The sequence below is a fragment of the Mangifera indica genome, chromosome 10 (genome assembly GCF_011075055.1).
Source record: "Mangifera indica cultivar Alphonso chromosome 10, CATAS_Mindica_2.1, whole genome shotgun sequence".
Classification (NCBI taxonomy): domain Eukaryota; kingdom Viridiplantae; phylum Streptophyta; class Magnoliopsida; order Sapindales; family Anacardiaceae; genus Mangifera; species Mangifera indica.
In genome coordinates this window covers 775,491-790,421 of record NC_058146.1, presented here as the reverse complement: position 1 = coordinate 790,421, position 14,931 = coordinate 775,491, and the positions used below count along the sequence as shown (strand labels likewise).

Here is a 14,931-nt window from a genome sequence, read left to right as displayed (position 1 = left end):
TATAAATAAAAAAAAATAAAATTACGGACCTTCAGTTTTAAATACTTAATTAAAAATTTAAATGATATATTATTTAATTGAATGATTTTAAATTAACGATAAAATATCATTTAATGATATAATGACACATCATTTGAATATCAATTACGTATTCAAAACTGAATGCACATGGTACCAAAAAAGGTAGGGCAAAATGCTCGCAGGAAAAAGTAGGATATTTGCAAGGTATTTAACATTATTTAATAGATTAAGTGATAAGTTTTCATACAAAAGGTCTTACGCATTACAGAACCACCACAAGTCCATCTTCAAAACCGTCTAATGAACATGTTTCATTTAATATTCAAGGATTTGCCTATTGCTGAGCCACTGGGGTTCAATCATGAACCACCCTATTTCTCAGAATTATTTGTAATATACTATCTTGTACATGCAAGGCACATTGCCATGAATGTGCCCCATTTTTTTCTATTTGAAAGTTGCTTTGGACCTCAAAGAACGTGCTGTGCCTGGTCCTTCTCAATGTCCATTCTTGACAATATTTTTCAGCTTCTCAGTCGCAGCCACAAGTTCTGCAGCAATTCCAGGCTCATTAGCCGAGTGTCCTGCATCTGGAACAATCTGTTGAAAGCAGTGAAGTGAAAAAATAAGAAAATCTTGAGAGATATTACTGATATATCAAAACTATATTTGCAATAATGATTATAGGAATCTTCTCGATTATACTTGCTATTCTGGTTCATAGAATCGCAGCTTTATGGCAATACTACTCGCTAGATTTCAGCAACTTCAATGAGTAGCCCCTATATCACATTTATGCAATCATTTTTAATGGAATAGTGTTTCAAACTTCAGTAATCGGTGACCTGAATTTCATTGCTCCAACGCATGTTCCACAAATCACAAGTATCTTTCAATGTCAATGAGAGACAAATCAAGCAACAATCAACAAACATAAAAGAGTGGCGTCCCACAATATCTACAGGCAAAATTTTCCCAAGATATGCAGACTCCGAAAAATTACTTGGTTGCAGCTTAATATGCAATTGTGAAGCTACGCTGCAGATCAATGACCATTGACCAGTATACACTTCGCTCAAGGCATGAAGGTGATCTATTTTCATCTGCTGTTTATTTATTATGGCAGAAGCTTTTCCCAAAATCATAGACAGTTCTAAAACCCATTGTTCCTCTCACAACTCAAATCCCTGTTCTTCTCTTATGGGAACAAGCACAAACCAACCCCAAACACTCTGATGTCTACACACAACCAGCAAATTGTTTCTGAAATTAGTAGAAGAGAGAACAATGTTGATAGCACGAGGTGTCAGCTCCAAGGCCGTAGCCTTGCAGTCAAGCTGCCCAAAACCTAAAAGACAATATTCATCCTCTCCCCTCCCTCAATCTCGCTGCCTCTTTTTATTCTTCTGATTATTCTACCCTTTAAATATTCAATTATTATCCTAATCTTTGATTATCAATTAATTCAAGCATTATCCTAATCCTAATCTTGAATTATTCAATTCGTATCCTATTCTTCATTAATCAATTCAATTCAATTATCATCCAAATCTTCAAAAATTATTCTAATCCTAGCATTCTCCTTCTGAAGGAACTTGATATTGTGCAAGACAGTAGGCTTAAAGTGGTTACATTACCTTTAACTCTGCCTCTGGCCATGCCTTATGAAGATCCCAAGCTGACATCAAAGGGCAACAACAATCATATCTTCCCTGTTCCAGATATTCAAAAGGTAAAAAAACTTAGATTCCAGCAGAACCTTGCTATACATTATACGAGTTTTGCTACAACACAGTAACTGATATTTGTGTCTAGTTCAAACATGTTGGTTTCAGGTTCAATTTCAATAATGCAAACAAATGATTGAAGAGAATTTATACAGATGAACTCATACTAGTTTAAAAGAGTTGACCAAGAGATATTTTCTGTAGTTTGTTAGCAATTCAATCTTTTATCTTTCCAAAATCAGATATAAACATGCTATATGCATCATGTTACGCATCTGACTGTCTCTGCTCTACACCATATGAGGCAGCAATTAAGATGATCCTCTATTTTACTATTTTTTTTCTTTTCAAGAAAAATGACCGATAATCTATTAATTAAACTACCCTCCACTATGCAATGCATTCGTAAATTCATCAGTATAAATCTACATCAATGTTGAAAGTTGAAAATATTAGAGAGAGCATGTCCACAACAAATGAATTCAGCAAAGGTGAGATGTACATATACCTGCACAATTGTAGTGTTTATATGTCTCATCTTATCAACATTATCTAGAAGGAAAGAATCGGCAGGGAAAAAGCCTTTGTTCACAAAATAGTGATTTTCAATCCGTGCAAAAGCCTGAATAAAGCAAAACAAAATCTGTCATGAATAGAATCAAGTTTTTAATCATTTGTAATATCCAGAATTTGAAAGAAACCTAATAGGAAAATAATAAAGTAGATCTTGCTGATACTTAATTTTGGAATATAAATAAATCTATTATGCTGCAAGGGAATTTTTAAGTCTCTGTTATCTGACTCTTAACACTTTTACAAAATAACAGAAGGATGCCACTTTTTAAACAGAAGTCACATAGGTTATTCTAATGTAAAAAAGCATCAGTATTTTCAAATAGTGCTGAACAATTATACTAGAATCTTAATGCTCACTGCTTGATCAACATACCAATGAAAAATAATCATCATCGCCTCTCTTGATGTTTTCTTCATTTGGGAGAAGATGGGCAGTCATCATTTCCCATTTGGTCCAAGCTCTAGCAGCTGCAAACTAATAAAATAGCAAGAAAGTCATGTAAAGCGTGAAATTGTTCAAAAAATAACACAAAGCAAAATTACTATCAATCAAAGCCAAAAGGCTCATGAAAGCTTTTCTCTGATTCAAAAATACAGTATAAGTAAACAACAGGATCATTTCAAGAAACTCAACCAACATGGCATGCAACATAAAAAGATAGTCCTTTCTTCCTACTCAAGTGATGAAAAACCCAATACAATATCAGATATTCAAATCCAATACCACTCGGAGATGTATAATATTAACAACAGGTCAACACCCACCACTAATCTACATTCTAAATAGAGAACAACTTAGACAATTCATATGAAAATGGAAGCTTAAGATCACAACAGTAACAAGAAGGTAGACAGACTGAACCGAACAATCAGCCAAGTAGCATGTCGTGCCTCACCTAATTGGCAAGAGCATTGTGTTTGTTCTCAACAGTAGAACAGGCATATAGGGATTCAGGTCTAGCTTTTAAGACAATATGTGCTTTGAAGAGACAAGAGTTCAGGAATCAACAACAGCAGAATAAACAATAGCTCAAATCAAAATGCTGATGACCCTTACTTGGATCTCCTTATCATCAGAATTGAGTCTTTTGCTGTAGGCATCTACAAATGAATCCCTCTCATTTTCTGGAATGAGGTCTCTAAATGGCTCCCAAGCTGTAATGGAAAAACAGTCCACAATTCTTATACAACTCAAAATTTTCTCAGAAGATTCATCAGCACAAGGAAACGATATCGAATTATGTACAATTAAAGATTGAAATCATCTTATGCTACAAATGAATGCAGAAACCTTTACTATGTATCCTTTCTAGATTGATCATCTTTAATTGAGAAAATTGTTGAATATACAAAAACATTATCATGCATAAGGAAGGAATGAGGCGTTCCAAAAGGAACTTTGAAGATAATATGAGGTAACAGTACCAAAAAACTTCTTAAGTGATTGTGCATGTTCAATTCTGATAGTCCTACATTCTGCCGGGATGAAATGAGATCTAACAAGTAACCTAAAGTCTTCAATGCAACCAAAATCTAAACACAAGATAAAAAGAGAAGCTATGTCTCATGGATTTAGAACAACTATCCAGAAATAACAAAGAATGATATGGGTCATACCATCTGGATATATAGCAGCAGCACCTCCCTCATAGAACCAATCAATCTCTTTCTTTCGCAAAAGAAATATCCCTCGAAGGACCATGCCAGTGACCTTAAACATCAATTATCCATGTCAAGGATTAATTAGATAACAGGCATCTTCAGGGCGCAATAACCAATAAAACAACAATGGCAAGCCAAGCAAACTTGCACACCTTGTCAGGGTGTGATTGACTGTATGCAAGAGAAAGTGTACTTCCCCATGACCCACCAAACACCTGCACAATTAGCCAGAGAAAGTTGCATACACTGGGATTACATAATTGATCATAAGAAATTTTTATTACTTTATCAAGAAACAGAAACAAAACTTGACCTGCCACTCTGGAATTTCCAAATGTTGTCTCAGCTTTTCAATGTCATTAATGAGGTCCCATGTGGTGTTTTCAACCAAGCAGGCATGGGGTTTACTTTTTCCTGCACCTCTCTGAGAAAAGGATACATCCTTGTTTAGAGAGATAAATCATAGCATATAAATTCCCATTAAGTTTAAATGAGTAACCTGATCAAATAGAATGATGCGGTAAAATTCAGGATCAAAGAATCTTCGGTTACTTGGTGCAGTACCTCCTCCTGGACCTCCATGAAGAAAGACAACTGGCTGAAAGATAGATCGAAAGCACATAACAAAACAATATAAGTTAGAAATTTCACATAGAACACTCAGATAGAAGCCAACTACTACATGCCCCAACCACTGTGTCAAGAGTACATTTCAATTTGTAAACCACCTCATACAGGTTCTAAAGCTGATGACATACGCTTTGAAAAAGTCATCAATAAAACCAAACTAAATAAAAATGTGGCAATTTTTTAATATTCATGATGACATTTTTGTTACTGAAGCTCTGAAACAAACAAAAGATAATCTCCAACACAATGAGAATAGAACAGAGTAATTCAAATTCCACAGAACCTCCTAACAATGGGAGCCCATTTACAGCGGCAGCTCACTTAAATCATTTACAGAAATTCACATCACGAAATACAAAAGAGATAAAGCCGGTAAAAAATAGAGTAAAGAATAAGAGCAAAGGCCACTCACATGCCCATTCGGATTTCCTGACTGCTCCCAGTAGATTGTGTGAATATCAGAAACCTTCAAAAAGCCGGTACTATATGGCTCTATATGGGGATAAAGATTTCTATTCACTTGCGGTAATTCCTTCTCTGATTCCATTAAGTCAACAAGATTTGGCTCACTCTTATAACCAAGATTTTGAGTGCGTGTGACTAAATTCCTCCTCCCTGTACCATATGCAAATTTTAGCAAACTTAATAAAAATACAATTCTTCAGAACTGTAAATTCATAAACAGATAGCCAAATGATGTATACTCAGGATCTTCAAATGAAGCTAAAAACATACTCTTTAAGTGACCATGATACTGCATACCGTGGTGATAATTCACCGTAGCCAAAAATGTAAAACATAGTTTAAGAGTTATGACCATGATACCGCATACTCTTTAAATGAAGGAAAGAAAAGGACACCATAATTAAGCTAAAAACATTCATTAAGGCATTGCTTTCGTATAAGCAAAGTACATAGAGAGTGCGACATCTTCAAAACAAATAACCATGAAAAGCTAACACTTTGCAACAAACAACAATCAAGCAAACCCTGGTGACAATTCAACGTAGCCAAAAATTAAAAAAAAATCATGCAAGCCCAGATGATCATTAGCATAACCGTGGCGACTAACAGCAATTAGCCTTAAACAAAAAAAACCCAGATGATAATTTACATAATCTCAACTCTTAAGCAAAATCAAGGAAAAATAAAACAAACCCAGTTGAGCATTTGCATAATTAACAAATAGACACACAGAGAGTGAAACAAATAGACCTGAGAGAGTGAGTTTGTGATGGAAATGGAGACGAGATGAAAATGAAGGAGAGGAAATGAGAGGAAGCACAGAAGTATAACAAGTATTTGAAGTGAAGATTTTAGAACCAAAACCTAGTAAACTCATTCTATGTTACACGTTAAGATAAAATTGTAAACTTTCAGCCTATCAGAATCAACACCCAAATTAATTTTGTAAACTTCAAGCTTATCAGAATCAATACCCAAATTAATTTTGCAAACTTAAAGGTTTAAGCTTATCGGAATAATACCCAAACTATCATCATATGTTGTTTATAAATAATTGAGATGTTGTAAATACTTGCGTTAAAAAGAATATTTTTAGACTTAGTTAGGACTGAACTTGAAAGGGTTGATCCAAGGTCATTGACCTTTGGATCGATGTGCTGTTTAATTAAATTTTTAAAATAATTTTTAATGAATAAAATAATTTAAAAATTTAAAAATTCAGAGATTTTTATACCAAAATGGTTAACCATTAACCCACGAACTAATGAATATATAGGATATAACCATTCTGACTGAATAACCTAATTAGTAAAGTCGTTAACCCCAGATAAATATAAATATGTCATCAATATAAGTATATATTAAATCATAAAATAAGTTTAGGAAGGAAGGAGAGGGAAATTTTAGAAATGTCAAGGGAGGTCTTTTTCCTTCAAAAACTTGTATGTAAAAGAAGAAAAATAAAGAAGAGAGAAATATTATACTAACCCACGAACTAATGAATATATAAATATAGCCATTCTGACTGAATAACCTAAAAAATCCAAGTGCCAATTTTTTTCTTTTCTCTACTGACACACATGCATTTCTATAAGAATTCCCAACACTCGAGTTACCCGAATCTTGTCATGCTAGTTTAGCTTCCACAAAAGCTTTGTTTACATATACCAGTTAGTTGTGAGAAAGCACATCAACAATTTTCCACTTTAAATTCCAGAGCTTGAGAATTTCTACCACATTGGACAGGGATGAAGTACCATTGTGGTATCATAAAACTGTTTCGAAATTAGACTGCTTCTGCCTTCTTTACCAACAAAAATGGCGGTAAGCCAAAAAGGCGCAGCTTCTTCCAGCATCTGCACTACCATTCTCATGGATGGTCTCAGTGCTGGAATTTTGGTCGTGCAGTGCAGTGCAATTGTCAAAATTTTGAGGGCATCTTGCTTTGAAGCCTCTGAGATGGCTGTCCACCACATCAAGCAAAGCCTCTTTGCTCTTTACTTCTCCTTTTGCTGAATCCACCACTCTTTTCATGGAAGCCACAACACTGCCATACTCAACAAACCAAAATGCTGCACTATCATCAATCTACAGAAAAATTCGTTTGAGAGCACAGACATAGAAGCATCAATAAGTAGATCACTGTATATATGGTATTAGTATGCTTAACATACTTTTACAACTACATTAAACGATTTTCTTTTACAGATTTAGACCTCTTCTACCTCATTTGCAATTTAAAAATAAAGGTATTTCATATTTACAATTTTCCCCCAATAACATTGGGCAAAATTTGAGAACCCTGAAGCTCCAAGAAGTTACAGGGTGAAGGAGCTCAAAGGAGGGTAAATAATAGGAGTCTGTGACATAGTCATATTGTCTGGGAGCAACACACTAGGTGCAATCGTATCCTCAGCAATAACGGGATCAACCTGCATCACTGTCTCCGGTATTACCTTCTCACCATCAACCTTAGCCAGCACCTCAAAGTGCATCTTTACTGTCTCAGGCTTAGTCCTCCATTCAGGAAAATCCTTCACATCTCCTTCTTTCAACTTCTTCTCCACGCCAAAACCAATTTTAACAAAAGTCTGAGCAGACACATGAGCTCTTAACAGTTTGAAAAAACCTTTCTTATTAGCCTTGGGACCCAGCACAGAAGAGAGCAATTTCTCAAAACCTAGCAAGTTAGGGTTTGAGCCATTGACAGAGGCAATAGGCCACATTGTGGTGAAGTGTTTTGGAGTCAAAACTGTAGTGGCTTCCTCCTGGAGATCAATCGTTGAAAGGGCGTCTGTAGGTTTAGTTTGTGTGGGTGAAGATAGTTCCACAAGGCCAGGAGCCAGACGCTTGAGCTTAAGCCTATTATTTGGTGACAGTGATGATGAGGATGGGGCTGAGAGAGAGGTAGGACCGACAATGCGGAGCGAGAGAAGTGGAGCATTCTGAGTGCGGGTAGCATGGCGAAGTTGTTCAGCTAGAGTTAGAAGACCAGAAGCAAACCCATTACTGGTTCGGTTCAAGGGGAGAGGAAAATCAATGGGGTGACGCAGGCTAACTGATCGGGCACCTTTTACAGTGACCACCGCACCATCAGCTAAGATGACCTTCTTCAAGACACCTGCATCAACATCATGCTGCATAAATTAAAGCAACAATGAGATCACCACCAGTTCCAACAATGAAGTCAAACTAACTATCCAGTTCAAAAATAAATTGGACAAAGCAACAGCATCCAACACTAATTCTTCAAAGCAACAAATTCAAGAGTTTTATATTCAATGCATCTCATCATGAAGCGGAAAAAAGAGACCCTTCAAAAGAAGAGAAAGAAGTAACACTAAATACAACTAAATGGCCAGATCTAAACCAATCTCCACGCTCATGAATCCAAGAACAACCTAGGCATTTGCTCAGCTCCACTTCATTCAAACTTAAAATTAGTTACTTCAAAGGATACAAACTCCTTATACCACTAGTTCAAATTTCTAAAAAATGAACGAGTCATCATGAACCACAGTCATACTCTTTACCCCAAATAATAAATTATTTACCAGAAAATAAATTTTAACAGCTAAAAAGAGTCCTAGAAGTAAAGTAATTAGTTTGTTAATAGAAAAATTCACAAACTTCCCTTAAACATACATCCTAGCAGGCAAAACTACTGGAACTAGAGGTGTAATCAAGCCCAACCAAGCCGACTAATGCCTAGCTTGATTTCAACTTCATAGCATAAATGCAAAGTTTGAACTCGCAACACTGGGAAGTTTTTGGCTCAAGTTTGAGAGAACAACATCTAACTACTTTACACCTCATAACCTGTATATTTATTATCAATTACCCCTGATGTTAAAGGTCAGCATTAAAAATTTAGGGGTATAAGTGCACAATTTGCAAATTTTAGGGTTTATTAATACTTTTGCTTGAGTCATGAGTTTGCGAGCTTAAGCTTGAGCTGGGGTCTATTACACCCGAACATTAAATGGGAACATGACTTACTCATTCAACATTAAAAAAATAGATTCTAAACCATCCAATATAATCCACAAGAAGAGTCAACTGAACCGAAAACTAAATAAATCAAATAGAAAGAATGGAATTACCGGCAATGATATGCGCATATCCTTAGCATCCTGTATCCACAACTCCATGGGTCCAGCAAGCTGAAACGGAGCCAAAACAGGCAACCCACCATCCAATTTAGGCTTTTTCACCAACCCCTTTTCCTTGCCAATTGATTCTTCAACCCTAAATATCGGCAAATCTACATACTCCCACTTGTTCACATCCTCCAAAAGCTTAAAAGGCATCACCTTTTTGTCAATTTCCACATCGAATTCATACACCGCCGAGTGCCCCACTAACGCATCTCGAAGATCAAACCCAGAAATCTTAAAATCCTCCGATTGAAACCCTAATCCCTTTACAATTGCTTCCTTCAAATCCTGTATAAAAAAAGGACAAATTAATTCGCTCAGTTTCGAAATTCGTCAAATAATATATTGCAAATATAGCTGAATTTAGGAAAAATTAAGAAAATTTAAACAAATCCGATATTAATAAAAAAAATTTAAATTTTCAATATTATTTTGAAAAAAAAAAGTCTGGATAAAAATTCTAATTACTTACAGAGATGGCTTTAGGATACGGAGCATTGATCTCTGGCGAAGAGGCCGACGCCAAAAACGAGGGCACAACCGTAAATAGAACCAAAAACAAGAGCAGACAACGGGGTAATGAACTGAGAAACATTCTTGTGGCCAGAGCAAATCAGAACAAAAAAATATCGGGCTGCCGAGATTCGGAAAGGAAGAGAAGAGACGTTAAATAGGAGGGTTGTGATAGAGATAGAGTAGTAGTTATAGACGAGTGGTGGAGAATCTAGAAGTAATGACGTGGAGAATAAGGACCAATCAGAAGAGAGATACTGATGTAGTGGGGAAAGGTTATTGGTTGAGTTTTGTTGTAATTTGAATACGATTTGTCGTGATGACGTGGAAATAACCGCGTCTATCATGGAGTGCGTTTCGGGCCATAATCCTGGGTAATTGATGATTTAGAAAGCGACAACTTATACCGATTCAATTCGAGTCTGGTACCTCTCGTAGATTTATCGAATTAGACTTTGTTAGATTTAATTGGGATAAAATAATATAATGATACATAAAAAATATATATAAATATCATCACTCTTTGACTCAAATATCCAACCTTAATTTCGATAGTGTGGTATATTGAATAATAAATAAAAACTTCTAATCATATTCTTGTGATGAACAAAAATATTGATGGTATTCTTTAATTTAGACTATCTTCTTATTGGCCCTTTTCCTATTTTCCACCAATCTCATAGGCTCCTAATAAAAGGGTAACACATTTCACTTTCTTTTCTTTTGGAACCGATTAAGAAATCCTCTGCATGCAATTACAATTGGAATAAAGATGATTGATGCTTAAAACTATTTAAACTTTGCTTAGTAGAGGTGTATAGGACTCAAGCTCCTCCCACTAAACTCATATCGAGCCGAATACAAACTTATTATTAATCAATTTGATGAACTATCCAGCTTAAAATTCAACCAAAAAAAAAAAAAATCAATTGATCTATGAAAGTTTCAAATCTTTCTTACACCCCTATCAATCTTACATCTGATTGGGATACGAGAGCAATGGATAAATATGAGTTATCTTAATTGATAAATATACGAGTTATAAGGTTAGTTTTTATTTTTTTTTTAAGTTAAAGGGTTTAAATATAATTTTTTAAGTCAACTTGAGCCAACCATTCCAGTCTCAAGTTCGAGTCCAACGCTTCCCAATTTGACAAGCTGGAGCTTTATCTTAATGTAATTGAGTTGAACTTGAGCAAGGACTATTCAACTCGCCTTTTACACCCTTAATTTGTTGGATAACATGCTTATTTATCCCACGCCAATTCTAATAATAAAACAAATAAGAAAATTATAATGCTATAGAACAAGTAGCTATGAAAAAACGAACTGGACTAAAACAAATCCTCCTCATTTGATAAACAATCAAAAATCTAAATTTATCGAGATTTAAGATATAAAAAGCAAAAATGGATACACCCTATAAATCATACATGATCCCCATTATCAAAAAAAACAAACTCCAAATGTGGAAAGCAAAACCAACTCTGCTCTAAAAGATTTCTTCAAGCTAAACAACAAAGGGAGAGCTAGCTCTAATTATCCTTCTCAATGACTAATAGTCTAATAAAACAAAATTATATATCTTCCCACAACATAGATACAAAATTAAATATTTTATATTTGCCCAGTCACACAAGATATTTTACCATGTAAGGGCCTTCTAGCTCGTAACCCAACTTCCAATAATAATGCCGGGTTCCTACACCAGAAATAACACCTATTTTTGTTGATCTATGCTCCTGGCTTGCAATCCGCTCTGCCTCTTCCATCAAGAGAGTACCGTAACCCTACGTTAACAGACAAAGGGCTAAATATATAAATCTGTAATGAAATTCGGATCACATTAGACGTTTTACAGAGTTAAATTCTAGTCATTATCACACATAAACATTACCTGGTGTTGCAGCTTGTCAGCATCCCGTCCATGCACGGGAACAGCAGTTCCATACACATGGAGTTCGCGAACAATTGAACACTTCCCCATGAGCTCTGGGCAGGTAACATTCCGACCACACTTCCGCAAGCGCAGCAATCCAACAAGAATATCCTGTGTACAAAGTATAAAATACAATGGGCACTTTTTTCCTATTGGACAACTTAGGCTACATCTTTTTCTTTGATAGTAATGGCAGTCAGCGAAAGTTAGTTCAAATAAAGTATAATGTCACATCGCAATTTAGCAGAAAATAAGTTACTGAGAAGAATGATCTATCGCTGTGAAATGTTTGCTGATACATGAATTGGTAATGAAAATACCACACCAGAGAGTAAAATTTTCATTTCCTAACAACCTTTTTGTACATGAATTGCAAGCCCATGAGCAAATGAATACAAATATACACAATTGTACACACAAAAATATAGATACGGTATGGATTTCTTAATACCTGACGTGTGTCCTCATATGAAAGAAATGTTTCCCAACCTTCATTAGCCATATAATCACGACGGACAAGCTCTACTTCATCTGGTTTGATTTTGTGGTGAATATCCTAATTCCAGCACAACAACACTAGTCAGGTTTCAAATTGTTGAACTTTTAGTAGACAAATAACAAAAGCATGGTTGCTTCTTTACCTGGATTCCGGCTTCACGTGTTCGAACATCACGGCATTTTAAGCCCAAGTCATCCATTCGAGCTAAGGCTAGCTCACGAAGGTTCCCTTTCTCAACCCCAGAAGTAACCAAGGGCATGGGAATATCCCGTTGAACTCTATACACACGTGTCCAAGGGGGTACCATGGCTAAAATCCTTGCTACAATGTCCACAAGTTGCTCAGGCGGGTAGTTTCTGTATCTACCAGTCTTCCAGAGCTCATAAAGTCCAGTTCCACGAATAACAAGTGTAGGATATATTTTAAGACCATCTGCTCTAAATGATGGGCTTTCAAAGAATTCTTTAAAACTTTCCATGTCCCTTTCAACTCCAACGTTAGGAAGATCAGGCATCATATGAGCAACAACCTAAACATAATGAAATAAAGAAATCAAAACATTAGAAAAACCGTACCATATTTCTCTGCAGAAAACATGAAAGCCAACTATTTATACCCACAACCCTTTTGCTGCTAAATTATTATTGAGGAGAAATGTCATAACATATGACTTCATAAATTTTCTATTCTTGTGATACCTGATCTCTACTTATTTGAGAAATATAACAAAAGTGCCAGCCTCAAGCTAATTAATGATTTTCCAATAAATTATATAAGAGAATGAATGTGTTTTATATAGGATTCACAGTAAAACAACTTTAAATTTCTCTTTATGTGGACATAAGATCAGGCATTTAATAACATCATTATACTATAATTCTCCTTTAACAGAGGCACATAAACATATCCAAGAGAGCAGTAGCACACCTTGAAACCAGCATCCTTAGCCAAGGAAAAACAATCAGCCACAGCAGCTACTGTGTGTCCTCTATTTGTGTCACGGGCAACATCCTCATATGTGCTTTGCACTCCTATTTCTAGTCGTGTACAACCATAAGAAAGCATTTGGCGCAAATGAGGTCCAAGGCAATAATCTGGTCTCCTAGAAAATTAGGAATAAAATAAAAAATTAGCCAATGATATTTTTTACTTAATTTAACATGGAAAGATTTTAAAGTGTGACCAAAAGTATCCATTTTAATAATTACTGTACTACATGGAAAATAAACCTTCAAAACCAAATAAAATATATTTGAGGGACATCCTGCCAAGTGAATCCTCAAGAAGATGAAAGTAACTTAAAACAAACACTTAGTATAGGGTTAAGTAACTCACGTTTCAATTGTCATGCCAATACACTTTGTTGCACTATGCTCAGAGAAGGTGACAGCCTCCTCAACATTGGCAGAGGTGTGTCCTGATAAGGCATCATGAAGATTTCTTATAAAGTAATCACGATAATCTGCAGGTAGTGACATGAACGTACCACCCATTAAGATGAACTCAACCTGACAACATAAAGGAGCACAAATAAGAACTCAAAATGTATGTTTTTCAATAAAACACAGCACTTGGTTCAATCTGAAAAGATACAATTCAATTGAAATATACCACACCTTATCTACACTATGACCCAGCCGCTTCAACTGGTCAATCCTGCTTCTTGCCTGGACATATGGGTTGTATCTGAAGCCATAAAACATGCAATAATACTCTTAATCAGAAAAACAAATACCAGAAGCAAGCACAACATTATAAATTAAGAGTATCATCTGAATCCCCAAATTTCCAATGTACTCATCTACACCTAATTAATCATTTTCTGTATATAAGGGTTGTATTTGAAGCCATAAAAAATTCAATAACACTATTTAAGTAGAGAAAAAAAAAAAAAAACAAAATCAAGCACAATTAAAAGTATCATCTCAATCCCAAAATTTCCAATGTACTCTTCTACACCTACCTTCAACTTTATCATCTTAATTCCAGCTTCTCTTCGTCAACAAGAGCAAATTTGTACACAAGTAAAAAAAAAACCATAAAAATGTCAAAAGATGACGGCCAAAATCACCGACCTGGCCCTAATTGCGCGCATGCTAGTGGGCTCATATCCAGTATAACTTTGTGTACTATACTCAAAATCCGAGTCCGGTCCACCTGGACAATAAACACAAATATTTCCGGTCGTTGCAATATGCGGACATCGATGCGGTTTCGACATGACGGCTACCACGGCGATTCCGGAAGCCGTTCTGACCGGCTTGGCTCGCAGCTTGGGCAAAAGCGTATCGCGTTCAGTCTCCGGCAGCGCTGCAATCATTTCGACTAACTTCGGGGCACGTGCGAGACCGTACTTGCGGCACGCGGCAGATTTTATTGCGTTTAGGTCTACAGTTTGGTTTTTCCGAGAGAGATCAACCATGGTGTTAACTATTTCGGCGATCGCCCTAACTCGAGCTTCCTCTTCTGTTAGTCCGTGGGCCTGGAACCCACCCCGACCCGGGCGAGGTTGCTTTCTGCTATCTTGCAGTGCGGCGGTTGCCATCGGGAAACCAGGGGAATGAGAAGGGAATATTGTCAGTGGGCGAGCCCGCGAGTGCCTAAAGGGCTGAATTGTTTGAGTAAAATAACAGGTTGATCCCTAATATCTGGCCTAAATCACTTTGGCACCAATATAATAGAGAATTAATAGTGTAGCCACTGTCAGCTAGGAATAGATCCCAAGTAAAATCGAGCCTAAAC

At 36.1% G+C, this 14,931-nt stretch overlaps 3 protein-coding genes across 7 annotated transcripts; all 3 read right to left on the bottom strand.

Annotated features, from left to right (window-relative positions):
• Nucleotides 1-215: 215 nt before the first annotated feature.
• On the bottom strand, nt 216-6,230 carry LOC123227480 (proline iminopeptidase-like). Of its 4 annotated transcripts, none has more exons than XM_044652295.1 (11): nt 6,104-6,230; nt 5,029-5,231; nt 4,486-4,584; nt 4,300-4,410; nt 4,139-4,201; nt 3,942-4,035; nt 3,382-3,479; nt 2,698-2,799; nt 2,257-2,370; nt 1,659-1,733; nt 216-621 (listed from the first exon to the last, which is right to left on the bottom strand). In XM_044652295.1, the coding sequence occupies exons 2-11, from the start codon at nt 5,161-5,163 to the stop codon at nt 520-522; spliced, it is 993 nt and encodes a 330-aa protein (XP_044508230.1). In that variant the 5' UTR covers nt 5,164-5,231; nt 6,104-6,230; the 3' UTR covers nt 216-519. The 4 variants fall into 4 exon arrangements, with proteins under 4 accessions (XP_044508230.1, XP_044508229.1, XP_044508228.1 ...); XM_044652294.1 differs by having other exon boundaries at nt 6,056-6,167; XM_044652293.1 differs by lacking the exon at nt 6,104-6,230 and adding an exon at nt 5,832-6,049.
• A 970-nt stretch (nt 6,231-7,200) lies between these two features.
• LOC123227479 lies at nt 7,201-9,906 on the bottom strand. The gene is made up of 3 exons (XM_044652292.1): nt 9,711-9,906; nt 9,185-9,526; nt 7,201-8,218 (listed from the first exon to the last, which is right to left on the bottom strand). The coding sequence occupies exons 1-3, from the start codon at nt 9,831-9,833 to the stop codon at nt 7,400-7,402; spliced, it is 1,284 nt and encodes a 427-aa protein (XP_044508227.1). The 5' UTR covers nt 9,834-9,906; the 3' UTR covers nt 7,201-7,399.
• Nucleotides 9,907-11,146: 1,240 nt separating this feature from the next.
• Nucleotides 11,147-14,912, bottom strand: LOC123228233 (elongator complex protein 3). Of its 2 annotated transcripts, XM_044653554.1 has the most exons (9): nt 14,265-14,912; nt 13,806-13,875; nt 13,676-13,697; nt 13,525-13,606; nt 13,117-13,291; nt 12,332-12,718; nt 12,142-12,246; nt 11,649-11,801; nt 11,147-11,541 (listed from the first exon to the last, which is right to left on the bottom strand). In XM_044653554.1, exons 1-9 carry the CDS (start codon nt 14,732-14,734, stop codon nt 11,383-11,385), a joined length of 1,623 nt encoding a protein of 540 aa, XP_044509489.1. In that variant the 5' UTR covers nt 14,735-14,912; the 3' UTR covers nt 11,147-11,382. The 2 variants fall into 2 exon arrangements, with proteins under 2 accessions (XP_044509489.1, XP_044509488.1); XM_044653553.1 differs by having other exon boundaries at nt 13,525-13,697; nt 14,265-14,910.
• Nucleotides 14,913-14,931: the final 19 nt, after the last annotated feature.

Bases quoted from the DNA above. Each gene is read 5' to 3' on its own strand.
- LOC123227480 (XM_044652293.1), bottom strand. From the start codon at position 5,958: ATGAGTTTACTAGGTTTTGGTTCTAAAATCTTCACTTCAAATACTTGT. The intron at 1,734-2,256 runs GTATATGTACAT...TATCTGGAACAG, and splicing joins TAAACACTACAATTGTGCAG to GGAAGATATGATTGTTGTTG. The intron at 622-1,658 runs GTAATGTAACCA...TGCTTTCAACAG, and splicing joins GGCCAGAGGCAGAGTTAAAG to ATTGTTCCAGATGCAGGACA.
- LOC123227479 (XM_044652292.1), bottom strand. From the start codon at position 9,833: ATGTTTCTCAGTTCATTACCCCGTTGTCTGCTCTTGTTTTTGGTTCTA. The intron at 9,527-9,710 runs GTAAGTAATTAG...TTTTTTATACAG, and splicing joins CGTATCCTAAAGCCATCTCT to GATTTGAAGGAAGCAATTGT. The intron at 8,219-9,184 runs GTAATTCCATTC...TAATTTATGCAG, and splicing joins ATATGCGCATATCATTGCCG to CATGATGTTGATGCAGGTGT.
- LOC123228233 (XM_044653553.1), bottom strand. From the start codon at position 14,734: ATGGCAACCGCCGCACTGCAAGATAGCAGAAAGCAACCTCGCCCGGGT. The intron at 12,719-13,116 runs GTGTGCTACTGC...CATTATGTTTAG, and splicing joins CTAAGGATGCTGGTTTCAAG to GTTGTTGCTCATATGATGCC. The intron at 11,542-11,648 runs GTAATGTTTATG...CTGTTAACGTAG, and splicing joins CTGACAAGCTGCAACACCAG to GGTTACGGTACTCTCTTGAT.